Source organism: Varanus komodoensis, unplaced genomic scaffold (genome assembly GCF_004798865.1).
Source record: "Varanus komodoensis strain SLA01 unplaced genomic scaffold, ASM479886v1 scaffold5, whole genome shotgun sequence".
In the NCBI taxonomy this organism is placed as follows: domain Eukaryota; kingdom Metazoa; phylum Chordata; class Lepidosauria; order Squamata; family Varanidae; genus Varanus; species Varanus komodoensis.
In genome coordinates this window covers 11,800,735-11,815,674 of record NW_025336087.1, presented here as the reverse complement: position 1 = coordinate 11,815,674, position 14,940 = coordinate 11,800,735, and the positions used below count along the sequence as shown (strand labels likewise).

Sequence of the window (14,940 nt, the reverse complement as noted above, 5' to 3'; positions counted from 1 at the left end):
GGGCTCAGGCGCCTCTTCCCTGTCCGGCAGGAGGCGATGGCAAGGGGCTCCCGCCGCAGGAGGCAGGCACTGCGGGGAGTCCATGGGGCTCCCTAGGGATAAACTCCCCGCGTCCTGAGGCAAAAAGGCAGACAAGCAGGCATCGCGTGCGGCTCCGGCCGACGGAGAAGAGATGCTCAGCCGCACAAGGCCGGCGGCGGCTCCCTAGCCTGGGCTGCGCTCCTCCCGTCGCTCGGCTCGGCGTCCTCCGGAGCTCAAGAGCTGCGAGGACAGCCTTGGTGGCCCCGCCGGCTTGCTTGGCGCAAGGGGTGGCGGCGTGGCGGGGCGGCGGCGGAGGGATGGGCTGCGCTCCCAGCATCCACGTCTCGCAGAGCGGCGTGATTTACTGCCGGGATTCGGACGAATCCAATTCCCCGCACCAGACCACCACCATCTCCCAGGGCACGGCCGCCACCTTGCACGGCCTCTTCATCAAGACCGACGCGGCCGACTCCATCCCTTCGACGCTCTCCTACCAGAGCCGCCAGCCGCCGCCGCCGCCGCCAAACTGCCCTGCCCGCCAGCGCAGGGACCCCACCAGCCGAGAAGAGAGGACCCCCAGAGTGCAGCGTTGCTGTGGCGTCGAGGTGGAGACCCAAACCAGCCAGAGCAGCGTCAAGGTAAAGGGTAGGCGGATTGGTGGCGGCCCCACAGGCGAGTCTAGCTCCTCGGCCTGACAGACGAGCACAGCAGCCTCTGGAGGAGGGGAGGAGGGAGACCAGGCTGGAAGGGACCCGCCAGGTGGAGACGAGGAGGCCTTTTAACTCGCCCACCCCCATGTAAGATACCCACTTCGAGGTGTGGGGGGCCTTGAAGGTATTATCCTAGTAGGATAGTCTAACTGGGGCTTAGAGCTTAGGACCAAAATGGTAAGATCACCCCCCCCCCCTTTCTGGCCCCGCCTGTTCACTAGAAGTTGAAACTTCGGACCGGAAACCTTTCTTTCGTTAGCGGGACTCCCTCATTACATTTGGCCCATAGTCGGGTTAGCCGTTCAGAGCAAACCAGCGCCAAGAAGTTCCCCTCAACAAGGGGCCTCACAGGGGGCAGTTACTTGAAAGTTCATGCTTTGCCAATTTTACCATGGTCCTTATTGTGACTGTGAGCCAGCCTGAGTAGTAAAGGGGGATGCGTGGGGTAGTGGAGAGCCCTGAGATGGTGGCTTACAAAGTCACTTTGGGCTGCTTATGGCTGCCTTCTCCATCTGTTTCCCGGGAGATGTGCAGCAATAACCACAAAGGGACAATAAAGGAGTAAGGAAAAGGCAGCCTCAGCAGCAGGTTCTGTGTTTTGTCTGCCACATGGTGCTGTTTTGGCTGGCAGTGGAAGAGCCTCCCATGCATCCTGGTGGGGGAGGGAGCATGGAGTTGAAGAGCTGCTGCCAGCCCTGAGCAGGGATGCTGCTGCACATACACATGGGATGCAGCTGAAAGAAACTGTTGCCATGGCACCAAGTGACTCAGTCCTGCTTCAGGTTCCTCCCATTCTGGCCAAGCTCTGGTACATGCACATCGGCCACCACACTCACGTACATTGGCAGGTAGCAGCAATGCTGAAGTTCAGAGTCAAGGTTCTGTGCATCCTGCAGGGGCCCATGTATTTAAATTTAAAAGTCCATCTGCTGTACCTATGCAAACGTGCTATCAATGTGTTTATGTTAATATGAATGCACTCTTCAAAGTTATGGTGGGAGAAAGACTGATTAGCACACAGCTGTATTTAAAAAGCTCCAAAATATACACACACATCACTCTGTGCTGGAATGAAGGTTAGTGTATGGTGATAGCCCCTTCCCTCTTTTAAATACTCTGGTTAACAGCAGTTTGAACTTATAGTGCCCTTCCCCAACATGGTGCCCTCTGTATGTTTTGACTACAATTTCCATCATCCCTGACTTGAGGTTACATTGAGCCATGAAATCCTGATAGTCTCCTTACACTAATAGGTAACTAGGTGGTGAGCAGTTACAGCTCTTACCTGGAATGCCTGCAGGACTGAGAACATGTGAGAGTTAATACATAATCAAACATAATCCTACAGAATCAAACATAAACACAGCCAGGGTGAGGCACTGGACACGGACCAGGGCACCAGAATTCAAATCCCGGTCTGACTCTCATGAACTTCCCTAGATGACCTTGAATCAATCACGATCTGTCAGCCTCTATCCTGGCTCATTAACCTGTTCTGAGAATAAAATGTGGGTAACCAAATGTTCACCTCTCTAAACCCTTTGGAGGAAAGATGGGATATATTGTGAGAATAAATAATGATGAGAAATAGGCAGCAAAATAATGGAAGCCATAAAAACCCAACAGAAGAACTTAGGAAGGTGCCATATATTGAGCCAGACCACTGGTACATCTAGCCCAGTATTGTCAATGCTGGCAGGAATTATCTTACAGGCAGGTATTTTCTTACTCTACCTAGAAATGGGATGAATTGAACCTGCAAACTAGATGTCATGTGAACCATGACTCTTCCTGCATAGTTCCTAATTATATTACTCATTGTGTGTATCATGTATGTAGCATGCAAAGCAATTTCTTATTATTTGTGACCCATGAATTCAAGGTTAATTGACTTCAGAAACTTAAAACAGATGCATTAGAACTAGTACTGAAGGATAGGAAACAGCAACCAGAATGGAGGATCAGCAGTCTATGGAAAGACCTATGAAGGGCTGAAGTAATCTGGCAGTGCCATAACAATGGACTGAGGTATGGATCAACCACAGAGCAATCCCAGGTATGCAAAGATAAGGCTCCAGTTACCAGTGGGGAAAGAGTTGTACTATTCAGACAGTGGCTCTGAGCAACTATTCTGGGAGGAAGTCCAGTATATTCTTAAGTACCATTGCCCATGCCAAGTTTAAGAGCAACAAATCTATATGGAACAAAATCAATCCATGACTATGCTTGGTGGAGGGCAATATAACAGCCCAGCCAGGATGAGTTCCTACTTAAGAAATGCATATACAATTCCTTCTCAGTAATGGGGACCAGCTGAGTCAAGCTAACTGATGTTATGAATGGACATGCACATCTCTCTCTGTTTATATGCATGGTGCTTTCCCATGTAGGAGTATCCAAGGGGCCATCCAAAGATCCAGCATATTGTGACTGTGGGGAAGAAGCAATTGCACTCAACGATGCAATTTGTCAGTGGCCTAATTCAAATAACTTTTTGAAATGAAAGCACCAATCAGATGGAGATAAATGCACATAAGTAATGACATTCAGTTGTAACCTGTGTAATGCTCCTGACAGAAATCGCAGGGGTAATTCATATCTGCCTATTTCACCATCATATTTTGAAAACAAAAAGTACAGGTTTCTTGGTACAGGAAATAATGCTAAGATACAGGAAGACCCCACAATGATAGCTGTTCCTTCTCACCCCACTCCATGCAGACAGAAAATGGGGTAGTGCAATGCCATCTCATATCCCTGAAACTGCTGCCAGTACATCCATAGCTACCCTAAAATACAGCCCTATAAATCAAGGAACCATTTCAGCCACCTTACCCAGCATATGTACATGATGGTGATTTGATGTTCCTATTCAATGTAAGTTAATTATAAGTCCCATCTTTTACAGTCAGGTCAAATTAAAGCACAGGCCATCTGAATGGGTACTGTACTTAGAAGAAAAAGGGATTCTATTAGCCAGTTTCACAAAAGGCGTAAAGGGCTTTCTTCCAAACATCAATTTTTATACTTTCTCTGAACACCGCCATTTTTCTTTGGAGATAATATAGATGGCTTTTGTAGGAGTTCCATAAATAGTGCTGCTAGCTGAATTTAAGTGCTGCCAATTATATTCATTTTTGAACATCTAGCCACCAGTTGCATAACTTGATTAGAAATATAGTTTTCAAGAAGGAAAAAAGACATTTGCCTTTGTCTTTATGTAGCTGAATAGAGAGCAGTCTGAATATTTCCCACGTCATATTATAACCAAAGATGAGCCAGGAAGAATTTAGAACAGCATGCATTGCAACTCTGTACGCTAAAGCTTTGCCTGCTGCAATAGGAAAATAAAATGGTTTTTTTTAACATACAATCAGCGATGTGGGTCCCCCTAATTGGTTTGGGACAGCAGCTTTGGAGCAGGGGATGTGCCATCCTTTCACCTGGGCTGTTTTCCTTATCTATAGCTCCCACTTCTCCAAGGAGCTGTTTGCTCCACTTGGGGAAACAGCCTGCTACAGAGTAAAGTATACTCTTTGAGCCCACAGTTCTTTTCCATCCCCCAGCACTTTTCCAGCAGGTTGCTTTCATGGCACTCCTAGGAGTTCCCTCCCCAACTATGTTCCAAATTTCAGTTTATTTACCTGGATGCAGAGAACTAAATGGGGGCCTTTAGGGATCCAATTGGCCCTGTCTGTAGCTCTGTCCACTCAAGTGTGTCACCCCATCCTCAGATTTCTGGGTAGGGACCACTACTGTGCCCTCAGGCAATTTCCACTGTGCACACTGAAGCACCAACTGCTCCCAAGTTTTATATTCTCTTACTGGCTGCTAGGATTTTGTCAAAGTAGAGCTGCTGTCATCTTAATTCCCCATTAATGCCTGCGGGCATAAATTTGGCTTTTGTGACTGGCCTGCTCACCTAATTTATAGTTGTGTGGGCAGGAGTTTCTCAGATCTCCAAATGGGCCCAAAAGATTGCCTAAGCCTTTGCTAGATTGTGACTGAACTAAGGAAAGTGGTTTTTAAAGGACTGAAGGTAGATGGATATGGAGAGATTGCGCAGCCCACAACCCGGGTAATGGAGAATACTTTTCATATGGGTAGAACTGTGGGGAGCATCTTCAACAAATTCAACATGGGTAAGTTCAGCTGCAACTGGTGTGACAGATAAAAACTTTGCAACCAAATCCTGAAATAAAGAGATGACTGACCAAAGATGGGCTAAACTAGGGCCACAATTTTATTAAATAACATTAACTGAATATAACCTGATCTGTAATGGTGAAAAGCAGTACAGAGTCCTGATCTCTTAAAGGGTGAGCATGCCCAGCCCTTGGGTGGGGGCAGCTGAGCCACTATCCCTATTCCCTGGCATAGCTTAAGGTGCCAAGGGGTGCATTGCTGCTCCACAGTCTTAGTGGGTGTGTCACTCAGATCTTCTAAAGTGGTCCTTCTCTGCTCCAGGTGACAGGTTCCAGGAACCACCTTTATGCTGTAATGACACTTTCACGTGCTCATTGGCACTCCTTCAAATGTTACCTACCTTCTCTCTTTGCCTATTGTGACCAATCAACCTTATCAATTTACCTGCACTGAAGCAGCCTATTCCCTATTTCCTTCCCAGCAGTTAGAACATAGTAGGCCAAAAAACCTCAAAATCAACAGCCATTCAACATTTGGGATTTTAATCATCTTCAGGCAACTGGTAGAAGCCACATTATTTCTGCTTGGGAGTGGATTGGTGGGTATCAACTGCAAAAGATGGAGTATGGAGGTGTCTTATAAAGCACAATCCCAGCTTCCTTAAAGCATCGTAGTCCCACTTCATGCATCAGCACACTGGCCATCTGCCATCTCTTCTAGGACTAGCTGCAAGAACTGCCCTCCCACAACTGGTGCCCATATAGCTGGGGAGCAGGTTCCTTTAAATGTTTCATTAAAGTGAATATCCCCTACTTTGCAAGGTTAGGAGACTAAAGATATATTGTTTCAAGGTTTTCTCAAAGTTGTTGAGGACCCCTTTTTCAAGAGTCAGCTAAGAGCAGAAGGGAAATAAATGCTTTTTAGCAAGCTGAAGAGACCATTTCAGGGTATTATTGTTTGGAAATGGTGGTGTAGTATATAAGACGGGATGGAACATTTGTGTTCCTCCAGATTTTGGAACCCAATTCAAATCAGTCCCTACCAGCAAAAGAAGATGCACCTCCTGCTGTAGCAAACTAGGATTCCTTGGCACACAGCTTGAAAGTCATGGTGGAAGTATTTAAAAATATTATTTATTTGTGCATTTATGAGTTGCCTTTCAGCTCGAATATCCTGCTACAGCAACTTATAATTAAAAGATAAAACAGTTGAAAACCCTTTATACAGTTTAACCTATAACACTCCCCACCCACGTAAAACAGCTGAAAAACTTTTAAAATTACCTACCATAGAATTAAGAGCTTGAGGGAATCATAAAAGCAGACTAGGTCTCCAATCTTGTACACTTTTACTTGAAAGTAAGTGAAAGTTTTCACTTTCCTTAACAAAGTGAAATTTATATTGAAGTAAACATACATAGTGTTGGCCTACATGGCTGCAAAAATGGCACAGAAAACATGGTAAGTGTTGTACTTGCATGTTGAGAACTCTGCAGATTGCTTGTATTATTTAAAAATGAGCCAACAAAGTGAGGGAAGGGGCAGGTAATAAGAGGTTTTCTTGTTCTGAAAAACACCCAGTAGAATAAAGACTCCTCATTTGAGTGAAAGCTGGTGCATGTTTCAAGGGATAAGGAACTGTTGCCGGATCATTGGTCCATACAGCTTAGTACTGTCTACAGGAAGAGCTAAAGACCTTAGGCCTGGAGGCCAAGTTTAACCTTCCTGTGCTTCCATTGGGTCTGGACAACCATGTCCCTTTCCCTCAAACACTAACCATTTAATGGTTTCTCAGCTTTTGTGCATTTTCCCATTCTAGATGATTGAAATGTCTCCCCAAAGGTACAGTTCCTGGCAAGAGGAGCTTTAAGCAAAAATACGGTGGCTTTTGCCCCACCATTTTTGCTTTCAACTCTGCTTACCACTGGAATGTGAACCAAGAGCTAATCTGAAATGAAATTTAACTGCTGGACTCAAAGAGTTTCCATGTCCCTGGCTTACACTGACTGGCAATGTTAACTCCAGGTTTGCAGGCATCAGTATTGCTGTCACCTGAGAAGACTATTCAGCCAACACCAATATCTGTTTTCTACAGTGGATGTTTCTGAGTATCTTTAAAGGTAGTCTCTTACATTAGTCCAGCCTGGATTAAACCAGAGCATGAATGTCCAAGGCAGGGTCTAGTTGCCTGCTAGTAACTGATGGGGAAAAACATATTCCCTTTCTTTCCAAATCCAGTCTCTACAAGCTGTTGGGTTTTAACAGCTTAGTAGACTGTGGAGAGAAAAAAGAACAAGAGAAGCAAATAAAACAAAACATGCAGTTTAGCCAAAAACTGAAGCACTTTTAAAGTCCCATCAATTTCAGAAAGACAGGTTTAAAGCACATGCTTAACTTTCTCACCAAATCAAGTTTTTAACCTTGGCCAGATTAGGCTCCAAATGGAGCCCATGCAATTCAAGTGCATACAATGGACTTCCCCAACCTGTTGCCTCCCAGATGAATTTGACTAAAATTTGCATTGGCCCCTGTCAGCATGGTTAATAGAAGAGAAAGAAGAATGGCAAGCATGAACAGGGTGATGCAGGCTGGGTTCAGTCAACATGACAGCCTATAGCAGTGATGGCGAACCTTTTAGAGACCGAGTGCCCAAACTGCAACCCAAAACCCACTTATTTATCGCAAAGTGCCAACACTGAAATAAATATCCTTGTTCTTGTTTTCATAAATTCTTCACAAACAACTAAATATGATGCTGCAGATGCAAATATGCCAGGGGTACAGCACAACATTAAAAAAATCTCAGTCTCTTAATTAGAACATCTCTTTGCTAAATCTTAGATATTAAATTTCAATTTTTCATAAGAAAACTCAAAGCTAAATCTTGTCTTAATAAAAATGAATGTATTAAAACTCACAGCCAGTCCAAGCAAATATATATATATATATCCTTGGCAGAGCACTGACTGGTCATGCGAAAGCTCATACGAGTCGCGGCTAATGAGTCGCGGCTCATGATGTCATCGCCTGGCGCTGCTGCTCCTTTCTGAGTATGCTCATGGGCCCTATTTGCGCTGTTATCCGATGCTCAGATGCTGGGGCGATGCTAGGGCAACTTGGCTCGCATGCTGACAAAGAGGGGTCTGTGTGCCTGCTGCGGCACACGTCATAGGTTCGCCACCACTGGCCTATAGGGTTATGTATTGAGTGTGAGTTGCAGCTGAAACATGGGTTATTGTGCTGTCTAAACCAGCCATGCTAATAAACTGTTTGTTAACCATTAATAGTCCACAGTTTACAAAGCAATAACAAACCATGGATTCTCTTCGCAGAAAGTCTGTAGTCAGTAAATCATGGTTTGTCATTGGAAATGGGTTAGTAGACACAACTAACCACTGACACAACTAACTAGTGGAAACAACACAACAACCCACATTTCAACAACTACTGCAGATTTCACTGAACTCAAATTCAACCCTTGAGTGTGGATTTTGGTGTCTGAGCCCAGTCATAGATCCCAGTTCCTTAAGGTTTGCCTAGATGTCTATATACTAGGGGGTGGGGGGTCTTTTTTCTTTTTTCTGAACAGCATTGCTCCTATCCCAACTCCCAACAAATGGCAAAGTGTTTCTGAAATGTCCTGGACTTACAGATGTGATTTGAATGCAGTGAAATGCATTCCTTTTAGGGAAGGGGAATAAAGATTTAAAACCCTATTGGGCAGATAACTAATCACATAGTTTTATTGTTCTATGAGAACTTTAGTAACATCTGTGGCATCCGTGTGCATAAGTTGGAGCTCTTTATTTATTGCAAAATGCTCTGGAAAATGCAAGACAGACTTAGTCTGATGAGATACAAAACAACAAAACACTTATCTTGTCGCAGCTTTGTTTTAGCTCCTATGTCCTTGAGATGATGGTTCAGCTCTGACAATTGCTTGAAAGCAGTGTCTGTACTAACTGAATCAAAGTGCTGCAAACTACATGACATTGAAGCATTCTGCCTAAAACAGTGTTGCTAAAAATGAGTTAAGATGTTATAGGCTCTCTGGATGTACCTCTCAAGGTTAGAGAGTCTCATATTTTAAAAGCTAGCTAGAACATTGATGTACAAAGAAAAAAGAGTCAGTACTCTTTATAAACTCCGTAATAATCTGGCCTTCACACCCATGTTTTATAACTCATTATGGGTTCATTAAGGTATCTGAATTTGAAAAAATAACACCTTGGCATAAAGAAGAGTACATTTGCCTTTGAATATAATTGCTAACTTTAGGCTGGGACATGAGTTGTGAGAAGAACTCATTAGATATTTGATATACAGTACAAAATTTACTCAGAAGTATATGTTAACCTCAGTGAAGTTACCTTCTCTAGTAAATATGTTTCAGATTGTAGCTTTGATGTGGTGTTGCTTAACTTTCCTAACTGATCTTATTACAGGCCCTACTGTGAGGAATCCAGTCATACCAGAAAGGCTGTCTATTTTAACTGCTCACTTTATGCCATCATAAAAAGTGTAGGGTAGATGCCCAATCATTGGAGCACTTTACTAGACATAAAATTAGGCTCTTGTATAGTTTTCACTGAATGCCCTTGGTATGAAAGTAGTAACTTGATCTCTCTAGACTCTATTTTAAAAGAAACACAGAAAAACATCATGAATAACCAGGATTTGGCACTAGTTAACTTTCTTAGATTTTGTTTTTAAACATGTCAATCAGGGATGGGGAGCATGTGGCTTTCCAGATGCTGTTGGACTGCAGGTCCCATCTTCCAGCACCATTGGCCGTGCGGCTAGGTCTGACGGGAACTGCAGTTCAACATGATCTACAGGGTCATATGTTCCATCCCACTGATTTCAACATTTATGATGAGACACACAGAGAGGAATCCAATGGAGTGGTTGGTGAACAGGTAAGTGGGTGAGGGTGGATTCTTGGTGGCTTTAGTACTCAATGCAAACTCCTGCTGGATCACTGAAACCGGGTTGGGAGGTTTGCTGTAGTTTTTCTGTACCTTGTTTTTCCGTATCCTTTCTTGCTCCCCCCCCCCCCCCAGTTCCTTTGTGGTCACGGGAAGGGAAATACATGGGCCAGCTTCAAGGCTGGTATAGCTAATGGGTGCTTTAGGAAATGCATCTGGGCAACAACAGAGATCATGATGTTCTGGTTCCATGGTCTCTTCTGACATATCTTCCCCTACTGAGGTGACCCAATTTTGGGTCCTCCACTAGGAATCAGTGGTGGAGCCCAAAGCATCCAATGACCTTTTTCTACAGTTCTTCTTGGAAGCTTAAGATTGTCAATTACTGTATAGTTAAACATTTTCTTCATTTTCACCAGAGGATGATGATAATTTCAGTTCTTAAATTATGCTATGTGTAAGTACAGTGTTTGGTTCCAAGCTTGGCTTTATTACCTCATATGCAATATGCAGTGCCAAAATGAAATGAACATAGCTCATACCTATAAAATGTGACAATAGTAGCTATTATTACTTTTACTATCTAGTTTCCCATTCTGTCCTTACTTTTTCATTATCTTATAACTTCAAATAGCTTCCATGAAGTCAGGGCAAACCAAGGGAAGCTTGGAGCAAGGGATAAAAACTGCTTATCACAAATGAAGGCCTGTTCATTATCATCCCCCTTATTTCTAAATCGTCCTGTGTTCATGGAGTTCTGGCCAAAACAGAACCTCCTCCAAGAGGGAGCTATAGGCAGACTTGGGACAACCCCGTGATTTCAAAACACCCCTCAAATCTTTAGGAAAAAAACCTTCAAAGAGCAACCCATCTTCTGAAAACAGCCCCATAAATAACAGTCCCAGTGGTAAAATGAACCACTGATTGGGTTCAGACTAGACAACTCAAGGGATGAATGTAGGTTGTTGCAGAACTGTGATTTTTTGTGGAATCATGGGTTATTGTGTTGTCTGAACACAGCTGTACTAAGAAGGCATGGCTCCTTAATCATGAGCAAGCCAAGTTTTTGAATTGTGAACTGTGGGCTCTTCACCCTGGTTTGCTATCTTGGCTCATTTCTAACCCATATTTCACAATGAACTTACAGTTCAACAGAGACTTACAGTCATCCCATATTAAACTCTTGAATATAGGTTATTGTATTATCTGAATTTGGTCACTGGAAAGTTATTTTAAATTGACTGTGCTTAGTGGGCATAGAATGTTGACTGCCTGTGGAAGGAAAAATGGAAGATGAGAGGAGAGAAATGGAATGGAATAAATTAGCTGGAACCCTGAACAGAAGCACACTACCACATTTTGTTGCAGGGCCCCCACCGGTTCCCCATGCTTCCAAACTGCACTCTCTGTGTGCAAGAGGGAGATAGCCCAAAGTGGGAAAACCCTAAAACAATCTGGTGAAGGCTGAATAAGCTCAGTGGCCATGGAATGTTCACAGGTTGGGGGAAGTGAATAAATTTCATGAAGGACAGAATAGATGACTGATGGAAACACCAATGGAAGTATTCCATTCTGCAATAATTTGCTGCAGATCCTTCTTGCCTTTATTATTTGACACAGCACCACAGCTTTACTGAGGTTTACCTTCTGGATATGCAAAGTGGGCAAGGTGTTCAAGTTGAGGTCTGCTGGGAGCACTCTTGGATGATAGTGATTTTCTATTTCCATTTCAACTGGGATTTTTCTTTTGGAACAGAAACTGCCCTGGCTATGTCATGGCATAACCTTTGCCAAGAGGGAGTGACTTTTGAGACTATTAACCACAGTAAATGAGTTGGAGATTTGTGGAAATTCATAGCACTGGTTCTGTTTCTTCTGGGATGGTCATTTTCAGAATATGATGCTGTGAGATGGTACCATTTAAGAAATGCATGAAATGGTTCTTAAGCACAGACATCTAGTGCTTTCCAGCTATACTCGCATGCCTATACTTTCCTGTGCTTTCCATCTTCTATCCCATTACATTACATTTACTTTCTCCACCACTGATATGCTAACTTCTTTCAGGAGATGAGTTTTCCCCATGTAAGGTAGGAGCCAGATGTATCATGGGTAATGAACCAATGTGGATATACTCAGGTTGGAGGTTGGAATAATTGGAAGACAGAATAGGAACCCTTGAATGAGAAGGTATCAAGGATGATCCCTTCAGTGTTGGCCCAAGATAGCTCCTGGAGGCTGAAAAGCAAATGGCATTCCAGGCCAAGGGACATTGTACCAAAGGCCAATCAAGTTATTTTGGCCTTTGAGAAAGAACATTTTATAGACACTTTTCCTTGGCAGTAAAAACACAGTGATAATAAACTAATAGCAATTTCATTACATCAGAAATCAGCTACCTGGGGCAGTCATCTCACTGACCTAATATTATGGCCAGCACTGGTTCCCATACCTGCAGAGGGAAACACCTGCTTCCATCGAAATGACTGTATGCTAATAGAACCCTAGAATCCCTTTGGAATTGGTTCTAGTATCCAGCAATTTGAATGGCCCTGACCTTTTTTAAATTATTGAAACCAGACTGCTATGCTCATGCTGTTCCTTGTGCTATTAGAGGAAAGCAGGCTTCAACAACCTTTGCTTCCTTCCAACTGAAATACATTTAATGCAATGAGGAATTTTTCCAGTCTCAGTCAATCCCAGCATGTGTTCAGCTTAGTGGCAGTCTCTGCTCTTGATGAACTATTTGATGAACTTCCTTTTTTTAGGAAAAGTAACATTGATAGTATTGTTGTGTTTCTAATTGAATAGAATGAGAATTGCATGGAAGAAGTTCAGATGAGGAAGGGGTAATATGGGGAAAAATATGGTGGTGGTATAAAAGAGTGGATAGTTATACTATCCACTTATATGTTTCGTTTGAAACTGTTTACTAATTTGACCAAAGTGCAGTATCCACTGGGGCACTTGAGTACCTGCCAGTTCCTTTTTGGCCTGCTGGTTCCATTGAGCATTTTTTATTCCACCAGGTGACCCAACATGACCAGAAATGCTCATTTCTAGAACAAGGCAGGTCAGTAGAACTTGCATAAGAGAATGCCACCTATCCAGAAAAAGTGTTTCCCTAGGAAGCACTAAATCTGTTACATAAGTGGTGATTACAACTTGTAAAGGGAGTTGGTGGAGGTGTAAGCACCTTGCTGGATCCTACCCCTAAGCTGTAAAATGTGTTTGGCTCAGAGGATCTCAACTTCAAGTTTGTAGCAGAGAGCAGAGCTCAAAGTGCAAATCATTGGATAATGCATCATCCCAATGTTATACTTAAAAAGTGGCGTGTATAATCTCTGTGACTCTTCCCCTTTCAAAAAGCTGTATTGTTCAGGGCAGGGCTCTGCTTCCTTGTATAAATGCAAGGCATTGTTATTCACAATAAAATGTGAATAACATTTTATTAAGTTGCTTTTCTGGCTTCTGAATTATGTTAATCAAGTTTTGGGTAGCTTTTAGGAACTCTCTGTTAGCAATATGCTACCAGGACTATTTTACAACCTAGTGGTTTAGGTACTACAGCTTTTTAGAGAAGATGGTAGCTGTTCCACAGAATTGTAATGCAGCAGTGGGAGAGAAGCTGGGAAATGTAGACTTTACTACATTGTTTACATGTCATACTGCATGTATTTAAATTTGACCTGTGTATTATTCAGCTATATTTCATTATATTTGCATCACAGAAATAGTAGCCTTTTTTTCAAATGTGACTTTTGAAATGACTGCTCATTTTTAATGTCTTGACATTATGCACAAAATGCTAACATTTATGTACAGAAAATCATAATATACATAAATAAAAGATCTGGAAAGTGGCAAACTAGCAGTAACTGTCAGATTGGTTTTAGTGGTGTGTGGGCAGCACAATTTTATACAAGTCTAACCCAGAATTAAGTTCTGCTGTTTTAAATGGTGTTATTCCTAGGTAAGTGTATATAACAGTTTTAGAGCATAATCCAGCCAAAATTAAGCATTTATCTCAGTGGGAAAGTGCAGTAGATGATAAATCTTTACAGTTGCAATCAATGGGAGTTTAATATGCTTTAGTTCAGTTGTATCATGCTCTGAATATTCGTTTTTGATATGGTTCTGTAATATTTGTTCATGGTAAGAGAAACCATTCTAATTGATTTGTTGTACGCAGTGTAATACTTGAATTATTAGAAAATGCTTCCTAGTTTCTGAGAAAACAGACTCAGTGTGGCACACCTGACTGTAAAAGGTTTTTTAAAACAAATAGTATATGTATGTGCTACTACTAAGCTTTGATAAAGCAATTAAAAATTAACAGGAGGACAAAAGACAAATAACTATTTAAGTAGGAGTGTTACTAAGTCAAAAATTTTATCAAAGCAAGAAATAGAGAAAACATTTTCCTTTGCATGCCAGTGAATTATAATTGTTCACATAGCAGAGAGGCTGTAACTTCTGCTGTGAGCTAGCTGATCTCTAAGGTCATATTGGAAGTATGACCCAGATAGAGGTCATGGTCACACAGTCACTAAATTAGGAGCTCTGTTATCACAGCAAGAATCATTCAAGGCCTTAGAATTTTAATCCTGCTTTTATTAAGCATTAAATCACCACCTATTTTTGCCTACAGGCTGTGTGCTTTTGAATGATACCTTGATGGTGCAAAGTGAATGGATGACCTTGATTGGACAGGCATCCACTCTTAGTGTAATCTACTCTTGAGGGCGTGAGATATAGGTAACTCATCCATTTATGAGGGTCATACTGTACAGTACTTAGAGTGCTGGGTGATCAGAGTTGAAATGCCCACTCAGCTCACTGACTTACTATCAAGCATTCTCAGCCTAACCTGGGTTTTTATGAGGATATAGCAGAGTAGCCAGTGTTTACAGCAGCTGCAGTCAATAAAGCCTCTGTTTAATTGTTGTTAGACTCTAACTCCCATTATCACTGATCATTGGGCATGCTAGCTGGGACTGATGGAAGTTGGAATCCAACAACATCTGGAGCACTGCAGCCTCTCCAGACCACCCTGAGCTTATTGGAAGGAAGGAAGGAAGGAAGGAAGGAAGGAAGGAAGGAAGGAAGGTGCACATCTGTTGGGCTTCTTACAGT

At 42.7% G+C, this 14,940-nt stretch overlaps 1 protein-coding gene across 2 annotated transcripts in view; it reads left to right on the top strand.

The window, feature by feature from the left end:
- Window positions 1–338: 338 nt before the first annotated feature.
- PDE8B (phosphodiesterase 8B) overlaps window positions 339–14,940 on the top strand; it is a 58,143-nt gene continuing 43,541 nt past the window's right edge. Inside the window, exons 1-2 of one of the 2 annotated variants that reach the window (XM_044446411.1) lie at window positions 339–659; window positions 1,317–1,319. In XM_044446411.1, the coding sequence (XP_044302346.1) occupies window positions 339–659; window positions 1,317–1,319 (324 nt within the window). The remainder of the gene's footprint in view (window positions 660–1,316; window positions 1,320–14,940) is intronic. The other variant, XM_044446410.1, reaches the window with a different exon arrangement.